A 25,425-nucleotide genomic window follows, 5' to 3' on the forward strand; every position below is an offset into this window, starting at 1 on the left:
CGATCCGGTTCTACGTGACCGGATGTCTGCGTTCGGAAACGGATGGATGGATGCAAGGGAAGCGGACGACGCCATTCGCTTTGATCTGTGTAATTAAACGGTGCAATTTCCACACAATGTCGAATATCCATTGCCGGGAACGTGTCTGTTGATTGGATTGCCTCGCGCCGATCTTTTCGTCCTCGCGGGAATGCCGAGCAATTTTCAAGGAGGAACACCAAATTTTGGCAATTGTAATTAGTAGATATATTCGAGATCGAACGACTGGAAAGTGTCAAGTTTTTCACTTCGTTAGATTCGAGTGGAGAGGGCAGACGTTGAAGACCATCAAGGTAGATGAGCACGAACGACAGGGGTGCAATTATCTTTACATCTGCCAGTTCGTTCCTAATCACCGGTTCTCCTTTCATTACGATCCTCCCTGATTATCACGGCGAATAATCGCGTTAATTTCATCGAAGCTGTCTCACGCGATTCGACTTTGTTTCAAACCCATTGCAAACGATATCCACGTTGTATTCCCGAGCGGATCAAGCGAAGAAAATGCGAAGAGACGAAACCTGCTGCGAATGTTGTACTCTGACAAACTGAAGTTTGTCACGATTCGTGTGATCAGAAGTCGATCGCTAATTTTAATTACCAGTGTGTTGCACGATATTTCTTTATTTCTTTCTTGCAACCCTTCCCTCATTTTCCTAAGAGAAATCAGAGATCTTGGCACGATAATTACGTTAAAGCGTTTCCAGTAGAGAGAGAAAGAAAATGCAAACGCCTCTGTTGGAGAAAAAGGAGAGAGACGGATTAAAGGTGACCAAATGGCTACGTTTACCGCTTTTAACCCGACCCTGTCTCTGAAAGTACAATCTCGAGAAACAAGGGGCTGTGACTGTTAACCAACTCGAAGCACGCGATCCGACCATTGGCGCCTCAGAATCGCACGACGTGACGTCGAGTTATCGAGCGAAGAAACGCGACAACCGTGATCGGTCGCGATTAAAGTTTCACTTTCTTTGCCCGTTTCTCCCCCGCAAAACTCTACAATTTTCTTCTTTGTTTCAAAGAAGCAATTTTATTATTCGTTATTATTCGTTATAATCTTTACCTTTCAGCTTACATCACATTTACTTTACTTACATTCCAAACTCTTTTCTTCCTAATATCACTCTATGCATTCAAACGAGTATTTTTACAAATTAACTCGCATCATTAAAACGCATATGTACATTATATATCTACCTTTTTCTAACCGTATGCATTTTCTGTATTACAGAAGACCGGAGCGAGGATCAAGATCTATTCGCACTGCTGTCCTCACAGTACCGACCGGTTGATCAGCATTTGTGGCAAACCGAATACCTGCATCGAGTGTATTCGCGAGCTAATCGCCACCATTAAAACCGTAAGTATAGTCGCTTATTTCGTTGCCGATTGGTTGGCAACAACCAAAATTAGAAACACGAAACAATTCTTCTCGAGATCCTTCTGCAATTCTTCTGCAAATCCAAGAACTTGGAAACTCAAAAACACCCTTTACACGTCGAATAGAACAATTACTACAACGTCCATCGATGATAGAAGCGATCCTTTTAACATTTTATTCGATTATTTCAGTCTCCGCTGAAAGGCGTGAACAATCCTTACGATCCGCACAACTTCGACGACTACTATGCGGACGACTACGGCGGTTATGGAACGGGTGATGGTGGCCAAGGGAAAGGAGGCGGCTTTGGCGGTCCTGGAGGCCGCGGCGGCGGCGGTGGTGGCGGCGGTGGCGGTGGCGGTGGGATGCCACCGCGACGCGATAACCGTGCTGGTGGACCGGGCGACATGAATCGCGGCTTTCCGCCACCACCAAGAGGTGGACCACGTGGTGGAGGCAGCGGAGGCGGTGGAATGTCTGGCGGGCCACCGGATCGTGGCTACGGAGGTAATTCTCGCGGAGGAGGCGGTGGAGGTGGCGGATACGAAGGTGGACGAGGTGGCTACGGTGGCAATAGGGGTGGCCCGCCACCATACGCTAGTGGAAATTACAATGGTAAGAGAAGTTGCATCGTAGGATGAACCCCAAATGTTGGGAATTGTCTTTCTGGAGAGTTTGATAAAAAGAGAAGTTTGTACTTTGCGGTTCGACTGCACCACACGTTGCTGGTGGTCACCGGTGGCCGACATTGCTGATGGTTATCGCTAATCGACATTATCACGATAAGCGAAGTATCGTAACGCGTAATATCGATAGCTTTTAGACTATTTCTGCGCCTCAAGGACGAAACATAAAACTCGCGTGACGGTCAGATGACGGTTAAATTGCATTTGACCGACATTGTTGTACGGAATGGCTTGAAATTGCGTTACAAATGGCCACTGGTAAAGAACCGTTCGTAATTTTGACCGCGGTTAAATTTAATCCGCTCGTGAATCTTCGGCTAGAAGTTTGGAACAAATGGGGTGAATGGCGAAGTGTCAAGCGGCACTGTTTGCTCCGGCTTAGAGGATATCTATCATCGTACGATCGTTGTGTTTCACACAGGTGATGGATGGGGTATGCAAGGAGGCGCGCCAAACGGTTTGGGTGGCGGCGCTAACTCGGGAATGAGCGGCCCACCCATGGGTGGCAACAATCAAGGAAATCAGGGCAACATGGGTGGAAACAAGACCACCACTCAAGTCACCATTCCCAAGGACGTAAGTCGTGGAATTAAAAAGAATAGAATTGCACATTGATAGCCCGTTAAATTGACGAACGACGGGTAATTTTCAATATTCTTTCTGTTAATAGCTCGCTGGGGCCATTATCGGTAAGGGAGGAGCCAGAATTCGAAAAGTCAGATCGGATAGCGGCGCTGGAATTACTATAGACGAACCGTTATCTGGCAGTAACGATCGCATTATCACTATAACCGGATTACCCAGTCAGATACAAATGGCTCAGTACCTGCTTCAGCAGAGGTAATTACTTTTATTGTCTTCTTTTTTTATTTTAAACCTATACCTTTGCTCTATTTGCGTACATCTATTATGTAACTCTTCAAGCATCTTAACATGTATCTTGACGTCGATTAACAAGTAATTAACATTTCCTGTACGTTGCGTGGTGCATTATAGTGCGTCTATGACTCAGCATAATCGAACCATTGTTTGTAACGAGTTTCCATTAATTCTACGTCTTTGTTTCTTGGCGAAGTATGTAATAATCCGCTTGTAAAGTAACTTTCGAACGAATCTGCGGCGCATAAACGCGCGCGTTCCAAGCCTTCGCAAAATGGGTAGGGAGCTTCTGTATAAACACGCCTCTATCTCGCCGCAATGGATAGCTTATAATGCGCAAACACGCGTTCCATATCTATCATGAGTATCGATTTCGCCACTTTTCCACGGTGAAACGCGATTCTCTTTTGCTAACCCCTTAACGCGTCACTTCGCTTCAAATAGAAAGTACTGTCAAAGATTGTAAATCTTGCGTTGAAGTGAAAAAGAAAATATATGTATAAATAACGTTTATATTTTTTTAATATCAAAAAAATTGGAAAAGCTCGTTAAGGGGTACGAAGAAAATTTGCTCGGTCATGTTCATAAATCGCGATCGAAACTCCTGCCAGATATTGCGCAACTACACGCAAAGTGGTCTCGGAACGATAACAAGCCTCTTCACATGCTCACGTTGCGACTATGCATTAACATACTTGGCTTATCACCGCGAAGCGATCGTGCGTCCAGGAGCCACCTTCCGACAAGCAAACGCCATCGAAACGGAAGAAACTAAATTTGCTTCTAATCGCATCCCGCACGAGGAACTAACCAAACGTCCTGACTAACCAAAACGAGGAGAAAACGTGAGAAAACTGAGCAAAACTGGGAAAAAGTAATCGTCGCGAAGGTGAAGGAAATCGAAGGTGGACAGTGACACGGAGAATTGGAGAACACGTCTGCCTACTGCTACTACCACTTAAAGCTCAACGAGTTAAACAAAGGGGAAATCGAGCGCTGTTGCATGGAAGACTAGTGATTTTGTTGTTCTACTTTCGATATAACAAAGAATCACTAATCATCCTACAAAGGCGTTCGCGATCGTCGGCTTCTCTTCCCGAGAATCTCCTGCTTTTCTGGAACTAACAACATATCCCGCTGCGGCCTTCGGCGTATGCGCCGACGAATTCTCGCGTTATCGTAATCTAATCGTAACATTTTTTTCCTAAGCTTGTCACGTGTAGATATTACAGAAAGTGTGTTTCATCTTTAAATAATCTTAACGACGAGATATCGAATCTAACTGTGATGAAAATAAGATGAGCGAGGTTGAATGTATCGCTTGAATGGTAAATAAAAATAAATGTGTTTGATCGTCCTTTGTTATAAGCTTGTATTTCTTTCGGCACGAGAAATGGAAGACATTGTAGTATAGGTAATAAGGAGAGATAATCCGAAAACTTTATGGTCATTCAGTAACTAAAATAAGGAAAATGATACATATATATGATGCATATCATCGACTAACCATTTTAAATTAGTTACGTCGTATGTATGAGAAACATTAATTCAATCGATCGTACGAATATTAGCTACCTATTTCTAACGAGATATTTCTGGTGATCTTTTGTTTCAGCGTGCACGAGAATGCAGACCATTATTAGAACATGGTGTTAAAGGAAACATTCGGGGGAGCCAAAGATGCGTTTATAATTTTTTTAGGGATACTTCTTCGCGTTAAAAGTGAAGATTAATTAAAAAACGGAAACTCTTGAAGCCTTTTTTCATCGAAAGAAAAAAAAAAAGAAACAAAATAATATCACATATTACTGGCGTTTCTCCTTGTGCATTTGTGAGAAAAGAAAGAGGGAAATCCCAGAAAGAAGAGAAAAGAGAAAATAAAGTCAGAAAAAAAAAGAAAAAGAGAAAATAAAGTCAGAAAAAAATGTTCTCAATAAATACTAATCGATCAAAGCAAAACGCAAGGAGAGACAGTCTATTTTGTGGACTTTTCCATTTGATTATACGGATTTACGAGTAAGAAACGCTCGTCTGCCTACTTTCACGAGTATAGAATCTTGGAATTGGCGTTCGAGGAACAGCCTCCTCGTGCAAAAAGGCCAAAGAACAGCACTGTTTCTACGCCTGAGATCATTCTCGATCTTACGCATTTTTTTCTCTCTCTTTTTTTTTTTTTAGTTATTTTTTTCCAATCATTTTATATCGTGTGTTTTTTCCACGACTCTGGGCAAGCTTTGATACGATCATTTTTCTTCTTTTATTTCCCACTCGTTTTATTATTTTTTTTTTTTATTTTAATACCCGCAGAAGTCACTATCGAAGCGCACATGTTCTCCGAACCCTTTGTTCTTCGCTGTTTTACTACAGAAACCTCGTATAAACAAGAGAAACTTATCTTGTCTTTTTCTCATTTTTCTTTTAAAAAAGTATCACGAATTTTGCAAGACGAATCGTGGTTTCTGACAGCGAAAGATCAAAGATCTTACAAGTTAAAATTCAAATCGTACATTCTGAAAATGTATCGGTAAAATCGAAGGAAGGGAGAGGTTGCCGAGCGAATTAACGAAAAAAAAAAGAAAAAAAAAAGAAAAGCGATAACGACGAGAGAACCGAAATCGATAGAAACATTATAATACGCGGATACTTTTTGTATATAATACATCATAAAAAGAAAAAAAGGAAAATTAAAAATAAGAGAAAAGAAGTCGTTAACGATAACATGTCCCTTTCCTCAATCGTCACACAGCCATCTGTCTACTGCTGCATTACGATTATACTTAATTATTATTAACTATCGTAAGATCGTAAAATCGTAAGATTAAGCAGAGTAATTTTGCATCAATTTCACAGATCGAGCGCGTAACGAATGTTCGTGATCTTTTCCCTGCGGTATAACTGTTAAGCGTGTAAGAATTCTAATAATAGAGAGTGATAAGCTAAACTATTAGAGATGCAACTCCATTGGGAAATATCGCTATATAATACGAGATGTTGAATCAAAAGAAAACTTGCAACGAAGTCCGACGATGCTGCGTCTTAGAAAGTAATAGATAACGCGTTTAAACGGAAATAAGAGGCAACTTGGAGAACGTTAAACTATAAGAATGACGAATACATTATAATATGTATATTATATCACATATATACGTCACTCTTGGCGACGTATAAGATCGCTTTGTATCTTACGATCGTCGGTGAAAAGACGAAGAGCAAACGGAGCGAGGAAGAAGCTTTATTATGTGTATGTGGATCCAGTGTTTAAATGAAAAGGTTTGATAGACATCGAATGTCAGGTTCGTACTTCCAAAAGGGAACACCATGATGATCTCTCCGTATAGCGCGTCCGATGCACAGTCTTACAGAAAACAAAGGAACGAAATTTCCTTGTAAATTACCACGAATCCCAATGTCGTCGTCCCTTTTTACACTTCTTCGAGCCCTACGATTTCATCTTGTTTCCTCTGAGACTTTTATACGTTGTATCAGCGACGGGACACACGGATGTTCTCTTTTAGGGGTTGCAACTTGAACAAGCATGTGAATTTTAAAGACAGATTTATTGCAAATGAAAAGGAAGAGATAAAAAAAAAAAAAGAGAAGAACAGGAAGTCGAAAAGCCGCCCTCAAGCTGGAACTAACTCGTCCTCTTTCCCTTCCTCGAAGAGACACTCTCAGCACCTTTACCCTCTCTCTCCTTCATTCCCTGATAGTATACTTAGCCACGTGACGAAAGTGAAATAGAAGAAATAAGCGGAATCACCGCCCCCGAGAAAGGGTTTTGATGATGCTACGAAGGGCATTTTTTTTAACGCATCTCGATCAAACGACCGACCCCGGTCGCCACGGAGCCGCCCTTTTCTCTTACGTCTAAGAAGAAATACCGATACCCCCACGCCCCCTTTCTGACGGTTCACTCCCACAACGTCGTGTTTATCTGAAAGATGAAAAAGAAAATAAGAAAGAAAACACGAAAAGGAAATCTTTTACGTCCGCGTGATCTCGAACAGAGAAGCGCGTGCATTTTCGTTCGACTCACGATTGTACCGTCTTTTTCATGGTTGTCGGGGAAAATGAGAAATGTTCTAGTTACAGGCTTCTCTTCCGTTTGCCAACAGCGAATTTGTTGCCGTTGATATCGATTTATATTCAATCCATTTTTCTCTCGTATAACCGAGCTATCGATATTTACCGCTTTAGGGGTTGAATTGCGGTTTTCTTGGAATCTCAAGGAAGTATTTCGTGCATTTTGCTTTGAAACATTCGCAGTTTCTGCCACGTGACGCGGCAGTTTCCATTCTTATCGTTAACGTGTTTCGAACTTCGACGAATGAGTCGACGGCAGTTTTGGAAGGGAGGCAGGATATTTTCTCATTGCCCCGAGACCGACTTACGTAATAAGGATTACACGAGAAACAGGCAACAAAACAGAGACATACATAAAAATACATATACACACACGAAATGCATGAGAGGGAGAGAAATTGGTGTGTTTTAGCGTGCGTGCCTGTGTGTGCGAATGCCAAGGAAAGACACGGTGGAAGAAAGTTTGTAATTGTGATCATTGAAGGCTTGAACAAAGTTGAGACAGAGAGGGAGAGAGTGATGCGTGTACACAATTAAGATGAAAATATGAAAAAGTGAGAAAGATTCGCTCGTATCACGATGTGTGTATTATATAAGATATACAGTTTACAATTATTTGTAATGGATACTTTTTATTTGTCAAATAAAAGTTAGTACAAATGAAAGTAAAATAGGAATGACTTTTTGCATCTCTGTTTCATACTGTTACTTCTTTCCTGGCTGAGAACTACGAAAATTTCATTGACCCTTCCGTGAAAGTTGTTTTAAGTTTCACTAAGTGGTAGATTTCGCAGACGGTGAATTTTAAATCGACGAGATTTTCAGACGAAGAGGACGCTATTTTTAATCGTGTTACATCTGTGGCTATTATTTCGTTAATTAAATAACATTTCTACGAACAAGTCTCTACGTGCACAGCAGAGTAAAGAAGCCTTCCATCGGTATCACAGACGATACTGTATTTTAGCCGGCGTGTATTGAAGAGAAAATAGCGCAGGATCAGTGAATAAAGTATTCATACGATCATTACCATTACAATGGAATCGATACGCCGCTATTCTTCTTTATTCCATGCAGTTTTACTCGTAATTCGTTAAAAGAACCATACTTCGCTACAACACACGTATCGACTTAACTATAATTTTTGGCTTGACGAAACACCCGGCCCAATCTGTTCGCATCGTTCGGAGAAAATAATAATAAAATGTTTTATAACATTTACGTATATGTATTCTTCGTACTTGAAGATTACCCGATTCTCTGCTAGCCTGTTTTACCACGATTGAGCATGAAAAGACACGAGGGAAAATTGTGCAGCTATCAACGTCAACGTCGAGCATTCCATGTCGACGTCAATTTAAACGTTTCCTTCACTTCGAGACTACGCTTTTATTCGAGACTACAATAAAACACTCAAACGCTTGTATCACGATCAAACAAACAAAACGAATACCGCTATTTAAGTTGACGGGAATCTTTCGCATTTCTTTCTTGTATTATCCTTTAATTTCATCTCGTTATTGCCTGCTCCGAGTTTGCTCGTTTAAAGGCAAAACATTTTGCTATTCTTTCTACGATACTCTGTCGTACCTTCTGCAGGTATCGAATTAGAAAATTGTTTCAAGTTGACGACTGTTTTACCGGAGAAATTTATCCGACAAATAGGATCGCGTCAAAATTTTTCCATCAAATCCCGACGAAATTCTTCTATAAAGCACGGATCAAGAAGAAATCCCTCGATAAAAGAATCATAGGCGTTCGAGTGTTCCACGTGGCATCGATCGCATTTCTTACAACACTTGGTTCTCCTCAACAATTCTGATCGTGTTCATGCTGATGGAAACTGTCACGGTAAAGGGACGTTGGCGTGCGATGCATCATCGTCACGTAGGAGCTTCCTGAGGCCGGTGTGGCCGTCGGATTCGGTGTCGGCGTCAACAACGGCGTACCCTGAAGACTAATGACCAATGGAAGCGCGGTCGGGGTGCACAGGCTCATCGCGTTGCGTCCACCTTCCGTCACTGAACGATATCTCGCCGACCTTGCTGACCTAGAAAACGTTTCTCCCTGCAGGTACATGCATTAAACGAGAGTAATAAGGTCGTGGAACGCTAGTGAAGTGTCCCTCGAGCCTTCTCTCCCTACAATCGGAACGGTAGAACGTGCTATGGGATTTAATGGCTCGATGTCCCGTTCTCATATTCCTCGTTTCTGCGTTCTTTGTCGTTATTTTCGCGTACATTTGTTTGCTTCTCGTAGAAGAAATGTTTTTCGTAGAAGAAACAACGACGACTCTTTTTTTTTTATTTCTTCTTTTCTCTTTTCTTTTTGCACCTGACGTAGAAGTAGCTTCGAGAACACCGACACGAAGAAATCAAGTTTCAAGAGACGAAGTAAAGTTTTCGGGTGTTGAGTATAGAAAATTTATCCGGAAATGCCAGAGAAAGCACGATCATCACAGAGAAAGTAGACTGTCTACCTCGATTCGTTAAGATCGCGAGAGCAATACGATACGATATTACGAATATGTAATTTGAAAAAATAACGTTCCTAATAATAATGGTCCTTCGTAGAGTCTTTTTTTCCTCAAGCGTTCGAGTTAATAACGTTCAACTTCAATCAGGTAAAATAATCGTAAAATACTTCTACGCTCACCTGGAACACTTGCACTTCAGCAATCTGATGAACGCAGCCCTGAACGTTCTATTGAATATCGTGTAGATCACCGGATTGATGGTGGAGGACACGTAACCGAGCCACAGACACGTGTCGACCACGTGTACCGGCACCGAGCATTCGGGGCAGGCCGCGAAGAAAATATTCAAAATGAAGAATGGCGCCCAGCACAGCACGAACGTGAAGAAAACCAGACCCAACACTTTGCTGGCTTTTTGTTCCGTTGCCACGGCGTTCGCAGCTAACGATCTTCTCTTCGTTCGTCCCGCGAGGAACCTAGAAACCCAAGGATTCCGATGTATGTTCGTTGAACTCGAAATCCACGAAGCGGTCGAAGTTCGAATTGATCACCATTTCTACATGCAAATGGTTTCCACTCTCGAGGGTTAATCCTGCCTCGTGTCTCTCATGGGTGCGATTCGTTTCACGCGCAATCCTGTGTCAAGGATTTTGAGGGACGAACAATCTCTGCGATCCGCCGTGCGGCGTCAATTTCGCGATTAAACTTTGTCAATGGATCGCGATAAACATTCTGGATAACTGGTTACGCCTCGTTCTACTCTACTTTCGATCTTGTCGATTTTATTTCAGACGTAAAGGAACGTAAACGAAGCGACGACAAATTGGGAAACTTTCGGTGGCAAACTAAATTCATCCGAAATCGATGACGCACCGTGTGCGTTGTACAGCGGCTGTCTAATCCCATTTACGACGCGTCCTACACGTCGTTGTGGAAAGGAATTCGCGTTATCGTTATCAATCGTTATTGGATACACCAACGACGGTCGTAAGGGTGGAAACGTTTGCTTAGAAGTATCGCAAAGAACATTTTACGAAATTAAAAAGTAATATTGGCCGCGAGATAAATGAAAAGATATATAGAGGAACAGCAGGTCTTTGAAATGTCGTCTTTCAAGCATTTCCTTCGAACGAGTGGCAAAGTGATCGTGCCCCTTCAAACGCAGAAGCAAAATCTCGAGATTTTTGCCCGTCCATATCTCGTTTCGCGATATCTCGGATATTTTTTGACGCAACGATCGAGTGGAGAAAGAAATTCACCTGAGATTTAGGGCGTTGGGAGTGACGTTCAACTGCAACTTGAGGGCCCTCAGAGTGAAGTTCCTTGTTTCGCGGGCTATGTTCTCCGGCGTTTGTGTAGCCTGATCCACTTTCGACCTCAGTTCCGTGCCGGCCGTACTTCCGGTCTGGTTGTTGGCGCCGTTCACGGTGAAATTCAGCTGCGGTTGGGATTTGCTCGACCTCGCGCCCTTGCCCCTGTTATATTTACAACGAGACAGAAACCCCGCGTTTAATTTAGTTAAGCTGCAGAACCATCGCTGTTTCGCGAAATCAAGTTATCGGCCATGGTGAATTGCAACGAACCGCAACCGAATTGCAACGAAGGCCGAGCATTGTGAAAAATGAACGGATCACGGCAACGATATTGTACGTTACGCCAATAAAGGATGCACGCCGAATTTTTCATCTCGAATTTTTCTATTGGAACATCCAAAAAGAATATTCGTAATATCGTTAGCGCAAGATACGGTGGTTGGATTTCATGGTGTTAAATACGGCAGCCCGGTGACGATTATATTAATTTATTCTAATATAATTTACTAATCAGAAGTTTTAACGCGAGGTAACGTCGTGCCTGAAACGTTTGGAAAGGAAGATTCGTATCTCGGATGAGCCTCTTATCCTATTTAACGTTGGATGGAAATATATTTGGGAAACCATAATTGGACAAATAAATGGAAACGATAAAGAACCCACTAACACAAAAAAATCCAATTTCTACGTTAGTTAATTGCGATACTTTTTATCTTTCTCACTAAGATTCCGCAGTTTCCTCGTTCGCGTTTTAGCTTCCCTAACTGCATCCACTAATTTTCTTCCAACCCTTCCAATTTAGCGGAGCGTCTAGTCGCGAGTGAAATAAGCGGCGACTAACGAAAAAGATTTTTAATTCCATTAATGCGCCAGTGGAGTTGCGGGACAGTTAAGTTACGTCCGTTGGCATCAGCAGCGAAGGCTACGTTGCATTAGGTTAATTGGCACGATTAAAAGTTGTCGCCCACTTAACGGCATGGCATCAAACGTTTGGTTGTTCATGCGCTGATGATGTTTGTCGCATAGTTCAAGGATGAAGATAAATGTAATTAAGGCGACGACGTGTGTTCAGAGACAACATGCGATCGCTTCCGCGACTGAAAAATAATTCTTTTTTTTTTAATCGCTCGATATATCGTTATTTACCTTTCGCTTCCGACACCGCCGGAAGTTCTCCACATGTATCGCGCCGACGACGACGATGTGCTGGTTTCCGTAGTTGAAGTAGTCGAGGAAGCTTTCGTCGAAAAATATCTGCCTCCCAGCCTTCGAAATTGATCCCGTTCAGGATGTTCCGCAACGAAACGAGCCTTCTGTCTGAGCAGCTGCACCGTCAGTATATACGTGGCTACCATAACGATCATGGGAATGTAAAAGGCGATCAGAGAACCGAACACGAAGAACGCCCTGTTGTTAATCACGCACGTCCCTGGTCGAGGCATGATATTCAAGGGATTTATTATACCTGTAAAATTACCAACAACTTTTGGACGATTATTCGCGCTTACCCGATTGCTTTTTTTTGTACATATTATTATAATTTACAACTTATAGATCCGAATAATAAGTCGAGAAGGTGAAATAAAATTTTGCTGTCCGAAGTCTTGTTTTCGAGGAGATCAACTTTGAGGGTTTGTAGAGTAGGTTAATTTTTGCTTAAATATTTTCATTTCCTATTTCTTTTTAAACAGGTTTTTTTAAACGAAAAATCTTTATTTTACATTGACGATTAATTTTCGAGGTGTAGAGTAACCATTACCCTCTCCGTTGTTTACTCGTTTAGTTTCCTCTCTAGTTGAAGATTAGGCAAATTCGCCTACATACACTTGGCAAGTTTTTAAACTCGATTCCCTCGAAAATGTAGTCTCCGACGGAATTTTGTTATTCTTCGGTTTCCTCTTAGTTCGAGCCACAGAGAATCTTCTCGCCTTCGCTTGAACCGCAAACTTACACCCACGGAGTATTTGTAATTTACAGACTTGCGTAACATAAAAATACATCGCGCGGAATGTGAAATTCAGAATTGCCATTCGAATGGACTATAAACGAATACAGGATGCAGATTATAGCAGAAGATTTGGAATTAACGAGAAAGGTGAAAGCTTATAGATGCGATGCGATGCGATTCATCTTCTTTCCCCCAATTTTAGGATTCTTAAAAAAATCGAACAGCAGCATCGTTTGGGTAAAACCGTAGTCGTTTATCGACCTATCCGTGTCCTGGTTGCATAGTATTTGGAATAGTTTCGAATATCGAGCAGCCTTTGCTGGATAGAAGGTAAGAAGAAGAGTTGGCGTAAAACTTTTCCATTTACTCTGGTACTCGACGAAACGTTTAAAGGAAACCGATTTCTCCAAGTGGTTCATCCGGTTTACGTCTTCCGGAACGAGGTTTTTTCGAATGCCGAATTTTTCGATTATTGTTTCGAACAAGTGTTTGTTCCAAATTACTCCGACGATTCTACGCTATCGACTCACGTAAGAAACGCGATCGTGCGTTGTTTTTCCACCATATAATTGCGAGTCGGACGCTGCAACGCTACACCTATAACCTATACTCGTTAATGTTATACTAGAAAAATAGAAAATTACGTCAGCTATCGGCTCTCGTTGTAAGAGTTAACTGAAAAGAGAATCAATAAGATTTTTCAAACAAAAATTCAATACCACGTTGTAGGATTTCAAAGCTGCAAGTGGCCGTGGCAGTTGCTGTATTTTCGCTTAGAAGTAAAAATATAGGAATAGCTAATTTCCAACGTTTAATAGAATTTATTTTACCCAAAACTGTGATGGAACTAGAGACCAACATGGCGAGCAACCACACGGCCGCGATCTTGAAGCTGACCATCCGCTTGGTGGACGTGTGCCGTGTCCTCAACGGGTTTCGGATGCCCAGATATCGGCCCAGCGAGATGAAGCACATGTGCATTATGCTCGCGGAACACGCTAGCACGTCGCACGTCACATAAACGTTACACCAGAGTACTCCGAATGGCCAGTATCCTGTAACATTCGACAAAAATAACTCTAGCAGAATTTCGACAAATTTTTACGGTTCCGATAAGAGACGTACTAGCGTCGAGAATATCGGAATGCGTTTAATTCCACGAACTGCCAGCCTTTCGGTTCCTCCAGCAATTGTCTGTCTGTCCGACACATTCGTTTCTAAGCGTCCTTATCCGGACGCAACCCCATTATTAACTGGATACTTGGAATAATTTAGCGTTATCTCGACTTAGTTTATCTTCGGGCGAGCACGTTCCTTCGAATTCAACTCGTCCAACTGTACAAGTTAATCTATTCTTCCGTATATTCGCCATCTGCCCTTTACCCTTTTACCGTGAACAGCGAGCTCCTTGAGTTTCCCAGCGATCGTATCTCGTGATTTTAATTCCTCGAAACCGTACGCGAGCGTGAAAAAAGGCGAGTGCAACGTTTGAAATGGTTTTCCACCTATTATCAAATACGATCGTTCCGCGATCTACAAACGCGACAGTGGTCGAAGTTGGCAGATATAGAGAAATTCAATTTCGTTTGTCTTTAATTTGTCCAACATGAACGCGCGACGCCACTGGTTCTTTTAGCTTCGGCGAAACGCTGCGCTGTCAAAGTTTCCTTTTGATGGCTAACTTAGCGAATTTTCGAGATTTTCGCACAACTTTCCGTCCGCATTCCGGGCACGAGCCCGACGCGTTTAATTATCGGTTTACCTTAAACTAAATATGTATTCGTACGTGACGCCTTTTGCCATTTTAAAGATGTACACATGTTCATCCGACCTCTCTGAAACACGAGCAAACTCGGAGGTTACACTCAAAAGCACACAAAATGCCACCAATGTAAACCGGCTGTTAACGTTGAAGTCCTTTGATGTTGTCCGTTTTCACGTGCATCTTGCGAGTTAAAATTAACAGAATTGCGCGTCCACGTCAAAATCCAGCAGATTCCGATGACAGACAATTAACTTTACGACACCGAGAGACTCTGTCGAACAGCTTTATATTCGAGGGAATAAGAAGAAAGTATTTCCCCTTGGAAGTTCACGATCAAGCCGACGATTCTGCTTTGACGTGGATTCTAAGCAAATACCTTCTAAGTTTAAGAGTTATCGTAAATTCTTCACGAGGACGGAACTATTTAACTTGAAGCTTCCGAGGCCAAATTTTTTAATAACTAGTTTAGAAAATGAAGGTCAAAAGTTCCGCGGCTAGCCTTCTGCGGAGTTCGTTTCAGCTTTTTTTCTTAAGAAGCCCGAGTCAAAAAGAAATTGCAAAAACGAGAGATTCGATATCAGTCGTTATAACCACGTTGTAGCATGTTTGGTAGTTTTAGTATTAATAAGAACGAGAGTAGAAATTTAAAAGAATATTTAGAGCCATGTAAGTATAATAATACGGTAGATAAAAGAGCCATTTGAATTAATCTGACGGAGACTTTAGGTTCTAAAAGTCGTATTTACGATACACAGATTGTTTCTATATTTGGCCTAAAACTATATGAAATATGACCTTTTTATCGTGTTTAAAAAAGACGAGGCTCAAGCTCGAACTTTTCTTAGAACAAGTCAAGAAATTCGGCCTCGATAAAAAGATGCTGCAAAAAGGACCTACCTTCTTGCAAGCTCAAGATTCAGGATATCTGAAATCTTTTGGATGAATGTTTAATTCGATTAATTACTCGCTTGCGAGGAAGATACCTTTTACCCTAATCTTTCATTTAAAATGCAGAAACTTAGCGGGTGCTACGATTACGTTTGCCCGCGTTATATTACGATACTTCCTAATTCGAAGTTACGAGTGACGCGTGGAGACGAAAACTTGGTCGCCTAAACTTGCACGTAATGAAATTCTTTAGGAATAGACCCATCGACGTCGCGACGCCTACGGATTAGTAACAAAGATCGTGGAAATTTTTCCGCGGGATTAATTGCAACTTCCAGACAAATGGTTAGCCTTGAGCCTCCGCAAGCAATCGTTACCTCGATCGAAAAAAGAAAAAAAAAAGCAGAATATTCTACGCGTTTATGTCGCTTTACATTATACGATTTTCTGTGCTCTTTGAAAAACTCTGGTCTCTTTGAAGTTTCGCGTGGTGTGCATCATACGCGATTTTATTATTTACGTTTCATCTTTCGCTATGTGCGAGTCGCGGCTCGCTGCGAGAAGAACTTCCGACTATTCGAGTAACGATGTTTCTCAAGTATCAAATACGTAAACTTGTGTTCGATCGAATCGCCAGTTTCCTCAGAGGTTTGCATAAATTCGTTTGTAACAGGAAGCCCGAAGAATAGACATATTTATTAGTTTAGAATGAATTATTTATTTGTTATTCGACTATTTAACTATAAAACAACGAAGGAGGATAGATACATTATCTGTCTACGAAACGCGTGGCAAAATATTGTCGACTTGGAAAACTTTGATTTAAATCGAGCAGTTTCCAAGCTCTAAATCATTCGATTGGCGAATACTCGCGAGGCTGGTTCTCGAAGGAAATAGGATGTGTTCTATATACGAGGAAAAACGATAGCGAGGGGCAAAGATCCTCGTACCCTCGAAGATATTTGTTGACGGAGTCGCGGAGAAACAATTCCAGCGGCGAGGACAGTATGCATATTCGCGTCGACGCGATATCCACGCCGGAAATGCAATTTCGTCACTTCGCTCGGTACGACGTTCACGTAGAAATTGCGCGTCCTTTGTTATTTCCTTTCTGACCCCGATTGTAATCGTGTCCCCGAAACGATGACACGTTTTGTGTGATAAACGTATCGACAGTTCCGAGAACGGGTTTTCCATTAGGTACGCTTTCAAATTTATTTCTCGTGACAATTCCTTGCCTTTTTATCCCGGCAATATCGCTGTATTACGATACGTTTATAGCCGAGAAATCGAAACGCGTACGGTACCGTGTCACAGTCTTTCGCCATCTATCAAATGAAAATGTTTTACTTGTACGAATCAATAGGGTACTTAAGCATTTTAATGCGAGAGAACTTAAATTGATACTACCATGAAAGGAAATTGAACGCGCTAAAATTCCGCAGAAATTCTTAATGGCATCGAGACTCGGAGAACGTGCAAGCCAGATATAAAATTTCAATAGCATTTTCTCTGTGCTGTCCTGCATAAATATGACGTTTTACTGTAATACTGTAATTTTAATGCACTAATTAAATCAGAACGAACAATATTCTACCTTAACGCAATTTTCTGTTAAATCAAGACGAACGATGTTCGCAACTATTCGGAGATACAAAAGTTCTCTTTATACATCTTTCTGTAGTTTCTACCAAGCTCCATAGTCGAACAGTATAGGATCAATCGTTGACGGTCTAACATTTCGCAGAATATTGCACAAAGTTGGAACTTTGCGAGCGATACGTAGTAGTACAGTGTGTTTATAGTCAGACGGGATCTTGATGTACCCATTGCGTCGTTGCGAGTATTTTTCATCGATTTGAAACGTTAGCATAATCACCAACGAATCTTGAACGAAATAAATTATTCACGAATGAGTAATATATTCTTTTCTAAAGATCATTAGCTGAGAGAAGGGTCCAAACATTGAAATAAGATGCGCATTCTCGAGCCTCTCGAGTTCAAATTAATATTTCAAGCCGGGCGCGTTAGACTAGCGAAAAAGTAGGTTAACGAGTTAATTGATCGATTCTAATTAATACGGCAAACCGGTAACTTCTATCGAGCCACTCTTAGATGGCTTTAAAAGAACGTGCTGATTAGTCGTAGAAGCTTCAAATTAGTGGAGCTCGGTTCGCTGTGTTCGAATATGAAACGAATCACAGGAAACAGCGTATGAAAGTCTTGTAAAGTATCGCCCAGAAACGACCATACATTTGCATGGATAACGAGACATCTTGGAGATGTTTTCGATGGAAACCCTATTTTCCTCCACGAGCTTGTATATCGAAAAATATCGAAGATATTGAGCGGTTATCGGTGAATTCGAAACGCGCTCGGTGTCTATGTTTTTATACATAGGATTATACATAGAATGGATTTAGCCGACGGAGCTTCTCGGATATTTCATTCTATACGGAAAATGTTGGGAAATTTTTCACATGCTAATATTTGATAAAAAATGCACAACGACGAATGTCGAACAACGAGCCGTTATTTATAATAATCCGAATGAAATTTATTCGATCAAAGTAACGGACGATACATCCTTTATTGATTTATTAATACCATTGTAACGGTGAAATGAAACACGCGATAAAATTTAGCATTCGTTGGGTTTCGAAACAGAGAGCAGGCGAGAGGCGTGCTCCACTAACATGATACCGATTATCGAATTCACAGTCAAAGGGAAAATAAAATTTTGTTGCATCGAGGCAAACTCTTCGATACAAAGCGTTTGTACGTCCGGAAACGAAAGTGTATAGTTCCATATTTTCTCGTTCGATGTACGTGTAACTTAACCCGAAACATCGAGGCGGATAAAGAATCAAAGACGGAGCTCTGGCTGTCATATTTGCCTTTCTTGTCTCGCTCGGCTTGTCATTTCTCACACCTAGAAAGCATCGAGAATTTCGTTTATTTGTCAGAACGATCCTTTGTATGTACCAAGGATCGCATGCATTATTTATAAGACGACAACGATGATCGCTGCTTTACAGGGGAATAGATTTCTGAATCTCCTGATATGGTTCTACGAAGATCCAGATGTTACGATCGTAAAAGCTTGTTTTTCGGGAATTCGTTGTACGAAAAGCCTATTGCGAGAAAAAGAAGGGGATGGTAAATCTATTTGGAAGCGATTACTTGAAAGAATTTACGAAGGAAAATTACATCGTAACTCGGTATGGTCTTTTTATGATTATGGTTAATGGCAGTTTGAAAGTAGAAAGAGAAACGACGATAGTATATGGGTGGTATACCTCGGTAAGTGGAATTGGTCGAAACGTAGTCAGACAGGAACACAAACTCTCGTGTGAATTCCTGTTCAACTGGCAATGTGTTGTTATCTAGATTCGTTTGTAAATCCTTCGATTAACAGTTATCTTTATTATTACGTTAGTGGTACAAAATAGCAAGCGTATATTACATAAATATACTGCTGTTTAAAAATATCTGGACACCTGCTTCGTTTGACAAAGTGCATTTTAATGATATATCACAGAACGGGTGTATGTGAATTAAACGATAATATTTAATACGAAAATACAAGATAACCTGATTCATACGGTTAGAAAGCGACGAAACGAACGAGATAAAAATATGAGGGAGCTTGCGCGTCCAATGAGATAACATAGAATCTTTTCGTGCAAGAGGACGTAAAAGTTTTTTCGCAAAGAAAGCTACAGGAACCTTCCCTCATAAACGTTCAGACTTGTCGGAATCCTAATCGTAATCCGAAAAAAATTGTTCACCCGTGAGCCTAATTCATGGCCAGGCCTATCATTCGTACGACCGAACAACATTTATCTAATTTGTTCCTCGACACGCGAGTGGAATTTTCAATGCAATCCTGACCTCAGAATTATCTTATCGCCAGTTTCTGCTCTTCCGTCTGAGTCAGCGATCACCGGTTCTAAAACTGCCCCAATCTTCCGTTTCGATAGTCTTCGAGGTCCCCCAAGAACACTCTCGAGTATAGACGGAACCGTATCAAAGGATTTTTTCTATCGATCGAGAGAATATCTTTAACTTATATTCATTATCTCTGACTATGGAATTCAAATTTTGACAAAGATAGGTTTAGGGCCGAAGATACGCTTTTCTTATGGTATTCTTCTAGGCATTTAAAATACTATTGTTATATATATACTTTTATTTATTTATTTCTGCCTTCCTTTCGGCTCTTGCGAAGTCCTTCATTTACACATATAAAGTAAATCAGAACAATAACTATAAGACTTACACACGAACAAAGATATATACATAAGAAGCCAGAACAGTGTATGTAAACCTACTTATAAACAAAAACAAAATAATCATAGCTTAACCTAATTTCTGTCAGCTATACAACTACCTACATCTATCCTTATAATCCATTATTCAAAATACTAATATTGATAAATTATATCATAAAATATTTTGCTATACAGTATTAAGCCGTGGCAATTTTGCACGACAGCAGTTGTCACGTTAATAACAATTAATCTCTAGTTGTTAACAATTGGAACGTACCTGGAAAATACCTTTGAAAGAAAGATTATGAAAAGTGGATTTCCAACGATCTAATTAATTACACGTTACATTATAGTTACGTTAATGATAACACGTATACTTTAACTTCCGTTGATTTTACGGTCGCGCTACATAATTTCTGCCTAGTACGAATCTTTCACTTTTATTCATCCCTTCTCATTGCTCGCGTGAAAGCGAATAATTTCATCAGGATGTTTGCTGTTCTGTGAACGAAAAATTCGTTCTTCTTGATGAATGACAAACGCAATTTCCGTGAACGAAACACGCCAAGTCGAAAATACATCGACTAATTCGCGACCTCGTTTCCGGCTGCATTAACGCCGAAAACGTATGACAAGGAAGCTGTTAGTTTTCACAGCGAGAAATATTTCATTCTGTCGACAGAACCGTAACCAGCGAAGGAATGGACAAATGAAAATTCCGCTATTTTCCGACAAAGTTTCCAGCATTGGTCAGGACGTGATCTTGATGTCGTTCGACGGCAAAATAGACCAAGCTGTTTCGTCGGAATCACGGACGTGGCATTACAATTTCAAACGCGCGCGAAAGAAACTTCGTGGACGAAGTTAAATCGTGCCAGGAACGGGCTGGCCTTAGAACGGAATTTTTCGTAGCCATCTTCTACTTTTCGGAACGTCGTTGAAAAGAGTTGGAAAAGTGGTAGAAACAAAGCAGGCAAATCAGTCGGTGCCACTTTTGAAATTGCATCCCACTTTGGAATATCCCCTTTTAAAATTACTTTTCTTGCAATTACGATTAGTGATTACTAGTACTGCTACTAATTCGACTGCGTGCTGTATAACATACGATTCGGCATAATAGGCGATGTAATATTATTTTCTTTCGTCTCTGTTTGTCGTCGATGATTTTAATATTACTTGCAACAAAGTAAATAAGGCATTAGGATTTCAACAATGTCGGATAATTATACATACTCGTCTTTTTCGTAACTCTAATAATTTTTACGAAATTTCATTCCAGGAAACGAACCCTTGTTTTTAACTCCGATCTACCTTCTACGTAAAGAAACGAAACTAATTCCAGGATTTTTACGTTCCATCGATAATATTCACGGCGGCGAGCAGAGTCCACGAAACTCGTCGAATATCGTTCCATCGGCGACTTCTTATCGATAAACGGAAAAATACACTTAACCTCGATGTCCGCTGCCGTGAAAATCAAAATCGCGTCGAAACGGAACCTTTCGTCGTAAAAGTGTTGCTCATTAATAGTTAAAAAATCGAGTGCCACTAGAAGCAAAACTTACGATTTCACCGGGATGCAACGTTCTACTTGAAATCATATTTTTCCAATGGTTTTCTCGACGATCTCGTTGCAAGAGGCTGGAGTAATAATTCACTGCGACGCGGTTTCAATCGACCTCGGCATTTTTCCCTTCGGGACTCCATTAACCGTGCCGCCCATTACTTCGCCCCTCGATATTGTCGCTAGACTCGACGAAAGTCGAGAGGCAAAGTGGCAGGAAGACGTTCAAAGGGACGTTTTAAAAGTGGATCCGTACGATACGAGGCATACTAGCATTCTCGATCATTTGCATTCATCTTCCAACCGAAAATCGCTTCGAAAAAGCAAACGCAAAGTTGAGAACCGATCGATTCGTGAGATTTCGTCGGTATATCGGAAGTTTGGAGTGGAATAACTCGAGAACTAGCGAGCAATTAGTTCATCTGCGGGCATTCCTCGTGAAGGAATTTTTCGAAGCAAAATAGGGAAAGTTCGTGCACGATCGTTGAACTCGAATTTTCTAACGAGCCAGCGATCCTACGCTCGCGGCTATTTATTTATTTTCCTAAATTGCGGAATTTCTGCAACGAAGATGTTCCGCGGTTTTGAGTGGAACTTCCCTTTTTATCAGCAACTGATTAAATTAAAAGATCATTTACTAAGAAGTTTGAGTTGCTTAATATCGTACCACCATTTTAGTGGCGCTTTCTGTGATTCTGGGAGAAAAATCACGGGTATAGAAAAAAAGTATAAAAACGGAGATGAGATATGTAGTTATCGTTATTATTAACCTCCGTATATAGGGAATAAAGGATATTTGTGAACCCGTTTCACGAGAGATATTTGATGATAAAGCGTTGTTTTTGCATTTCATCGCTGTGCCAGTACTTATCTACTTTATCGTCGATATGTTAAGATAAATGAGAATAAGCTAATGGTATCGCTCATAAATAGCTTGGTTTACCTTGCAAAATACGATTGGGTATCCAAAAAAGCTGCCAGGGAAGCGGACAGAATAGAATCCCTGGAAAACAAATAAATTTAAAAGGTGTAATCGAGGAGAAGGATATTTCGACGAATTTTCGCCTGGTAATTTTCGTTTATGCAAACGAGTCATTAACGAGTGGACTCTGAATAATAAAACAAACAAAACGAACAAGGAAATAAAGCAGCAGAAGAGCAATCGGGAAACTCTGATTGCCGTCTAATTGGTTTCATTGAAAGTTCGTAAAGGAGTGTTCGAGGCTGTCGAAGTTTTCATTTATAGATTTCGCCTCTATAGAAACGAAAATTCGATCGCCGTAAGGCTGGACAAATAATTCGTAGTAAGTAAAAAGCGGATTGGGAGGACACCATTATTGGGAAAATTGAAAGCGGATTGAATTAGATTTCTGGTGCTTTTAGTGATTCCGTAAATCTTTGACTAAAATTTGGTCATTGTGGACACTGAACCCGTGAAATCGTTTCAGCATCCGTGCGAAACGGTAGCCGAAGCTTTCAACAACTTGCGGTTTTATTGGAAATTTCTTTCGTTCAATTCCACTCGTGTATCTATGTGTCTCGCCCAATTCCTGCTACGTCTGACAATTGCTGTTCATACGAAATCAAAATTGTTATAAAATTGATATTTTCAACATCGATCAAATTTTCTAGAAAGTGGAGATACCACGAGAGGATGTGATAGCATTTTGAACGTAAAGATATAAATCGCGCGAAAGAGATTTCCTACGATCTTCAAAAATCGTTGGAAATTTGAGTCCAGTGTTGTGGACATCTATTGTTCTTGCAAATGATACATTTCGTACCTTAGAATTTATCACCTATCGTATATAATTTATTGTCTATCGATAAGAATATATGTATTTCTTTTACTTTTTTTCTTGTGTGAATTCAGAGAGTCGTTGTCACGGTTCGGTTAGATTCTTTGTCGCGTCTGACTATGCGCTGACTCGTTCCACTTAAGAGCGTACAGAGCACAAGGCATGCTACGAGAGACGGTTCTAAAACGAATGAATGATGCAACGGACAATTCTTGCGAATGAAATCAGAGTGCTACAACAGACACAGACAAAAATCATCGATCGCTTTGCAATAGTATTGTTTTTCTTACTGCAGCTCCATTACTACGATAAAGAGCGAGATGTGGTAAATGTAGTAAAAAGTATCATGTGGCGTAAGAAGTCCTGTTGGCGACTGGAATTGACATGAAACTAACAATAAGAATTTTTCGTATTTTTGTCATTTTTTCGATTTATAACGTCGAGGTATAAAAAAGTTAATCAGTATCTTTGCTCGGCTCGATGTTTCACAGATATTTTGCGGCGTTAGATTTCGACAGAATCACCATTTCCCATTTCGACATATCGAGAATCCCACCGGAACTAGTTCCTTCTCCTATCGAGCAAACAAAATCGATTTGCCCCGCAGCTTTCCTGCGTTTCTTTTCGCGGGATTGAAGCTCGTCTTTTCTTTGGCTGGGTTATAGAAGGACGGATCGTAAATGGGTAAAATCAGCGCGTGTCTGTTCCACGATCCCCCTGAAAAGTTGATCACTAGATTCGAGATTCGTCTATTTGATTTCATACCAGTGATTTTCTTCCGATGCTATATCTTTCTGTCACCATCTCCATGATTAATGCTATGATAAAGAGTTGCGCGAAGAAAGAAATTAATTTAAAATTCTTGGAAGTTTCCCAAGAAAGCAACGTTAATATTTTCAAGGAAAAAGGTAACAATCATTCTGATAAGCACCATTTTTCGAAATTCGATAAGGAGTCTGTTCGGAATGGCATGCGATCTCGTTCAGTAAATGAAATCAGTGTTTCTCTTTTTCATGGTATTACGAATTATAAGAATATCAACCGTCTGATAACGTAATAAAATGACGAAGAATTCGGTCTAGTAGTTAACACGATTATAGTGTTAGCGATTAGTGTATTCTCCAAATCGTTCGAATTTAGAAGTCTGTGATCCACTAAGCAAAATGACAAACAGTGAAACACGATCAGGACCTAAGTCCTTGGTACAAAGTAGTCGATATAATCGAAGCGAGTTGAAAAAGAGAGGGAACAGAGACTTCGACGAGGCCTATTTCGTATCGAATCTCCAAATATCCCAGCAGCTTTCAGCTCCCCTTTTTATCTTCATAGACCCTTTTCAGCCTCCCCAGATGATGGCAAATTATCCCCGTTCTTAATAGATCCAACTATAGTGAAACTCAGGGGGTTTCATCCGTGCATGTATCCTCTTCAAACGCGAACATTATTCCATTCCCTGTTCTTTTGTATTATTTCTCAAATTTTCATGAAACGTTTCGTATACAACTGATAATTGTTTATTTATTAAAAAGCCTAGCCAACAACTTTGACGAACGACTCGCATGTTAAATCATTGTTTCATGGTTTAACCGTGGTAAACTCGACGATCTCATTATAGCGGACACAACAATAGTCTACTGTGCGTGATACAGTAATTACTGTCGCATTACACAGTCCTCGTATTATCTCCTAAATGGAGAGCTCGTGTGGCTAAATCCAACCGCGACTAAAAGGGGGAGGGGCTGTTAGATATATTAATTGAGAAAAAGTTTCCGAATAAATTAGTCAAATAACTCTATATTAGAATTTTAATTAGAATTTACTTCAAAAAGATATAACGTCTAAAACCAATAGGATTGAATCCCTTGAAAAACATTCCAAATGATTAAAATTATTGAAACAATTTTAATCGTTAAAGTATTCAACTATCTCTATTTAATTTTCGTGCGAAACTTCGAGTGGTTAAACTCAATCAGTACATTGCTGCTCGCCTTGTACTTACGTATCTGTAATGTGCTCAGACATATAATTATATGTGACATGTGTGTATGCATGGATGCGCGAGCATCGAATCAATCGAATCATCCTGTACACCTGTTCCGCAGTGTTTCATGGTCACGATACAACGTTCAACCGGATGGATGCCAGATGCTGCGCGTCTTTATTTGAAAGTTCAACAAAGATGTTTTCCGTGGTTACACGAAGTGTTTATTTAATTTCTTAAAAGCCGCACCCTGTGCTAACAGCTCTGTTTGCAGTGCTTCGTTCTCGAATGAGATAATTCTGGAGAATTTATAAAGTAGAATCGATAGTCGAATTAATTTACAAAACGA

General features: G+C 40.6%; 2 protein-coding genes across 25 annotated transcripts in view; one reads left to right on the forward strand and one right to left on the reverse strand.

The window, feature by feature from the left end:
• Positions 1-5,689, forward strand: part of LOC126920111 (heterogeneous nuclear ribonucleoprotein K) — a 91,372-nt gene extending 85,683 nt beyond the window's left edge. For 12 of the 13 annotated variants that reach the window (XM_050730059.1, XM_050730066.1, XM_050730058.1 and 9 more), the window contains 5 exons: positions 1,271-1,399; positions 1,612-2,035; positions 2,528-2,682; positions 2,777-2,946; positions 4,601-5,689. In XM_050730059.1, coding sequence (XP_050586016.1) covers positions 1,271-1,399; positions 1,612-2,035; positions 2,528-2,682; positions 2,777-2,946; positions 4,601-4,628 — 906 coding nt within the window. In that variant the 3' untranslated portion in view covers positions 4,629-5,689. Of the gene's footprint in view, positions 1-1,270; positions 1,400-1,611; positions 2,036-2,527; positions 2,683-2,776; positions 2,951-4,600 lie in introns of those variants that run through there. The other variant, XM_050730069.1, reaches the window with a different exon arrangement.
• The window catches only part of LOC126920105 (5-hydroxytryptamine receptor 2A), a 38,594-nt gene continuing 18,425 nt past the window's right edge, over positions 5,257-25,425 (reverse strand). For 10 of the 12 annotated variants that reach the window (XM_050730045.1, XM_050730042.1, XM_050730040.1 and 7 more), the window contains 5 exons: positions 13,636-13,860; positions 12,004-12,322; positions 10,804-11,019; positions 9,724-10,020; positions 5,257-9,118 (listed from right to left, as the gene is read on the reverse strand). In XM_050730045.1, the coding sequence (XP_050586002.1) occupies positions 8,878-9,118; positions 9,724-10,020; positions 10,804-11,019; positions 12,004-12,322; positions 13,636-13,860 (1,298 nt within the window). In that variant the 3' untranslated portion in view covers positions 5,257-8,877. Of the gene's footprint in view, positions 9,119-9,719; positions 10,021-10,803; positions 11,020-12,003; positions 12,323-13,635; positions 13,861-25,425 lie in introns of those variants that run through there. The other 2 variants (XM_050730043.1, XM_050730044.1) reach the window with 2 other exon arrangements.

This window comes from Bombus affinis, chromosome 9 (genome assembly GCF_024516045.1).
Source record: "Bombus affinis isolate iyBomAffi1 chromosome 9, iyBomAffi1.2, whole genome shotgun sequence".
In the NCBI taxonomy this organism is placed as follows: domain Eukaryota; kingdom Metazoa; phylum Arthropoda; class Insecta; order Hymenoptera; family Apidae; genus Bombus; species Bombus affinis.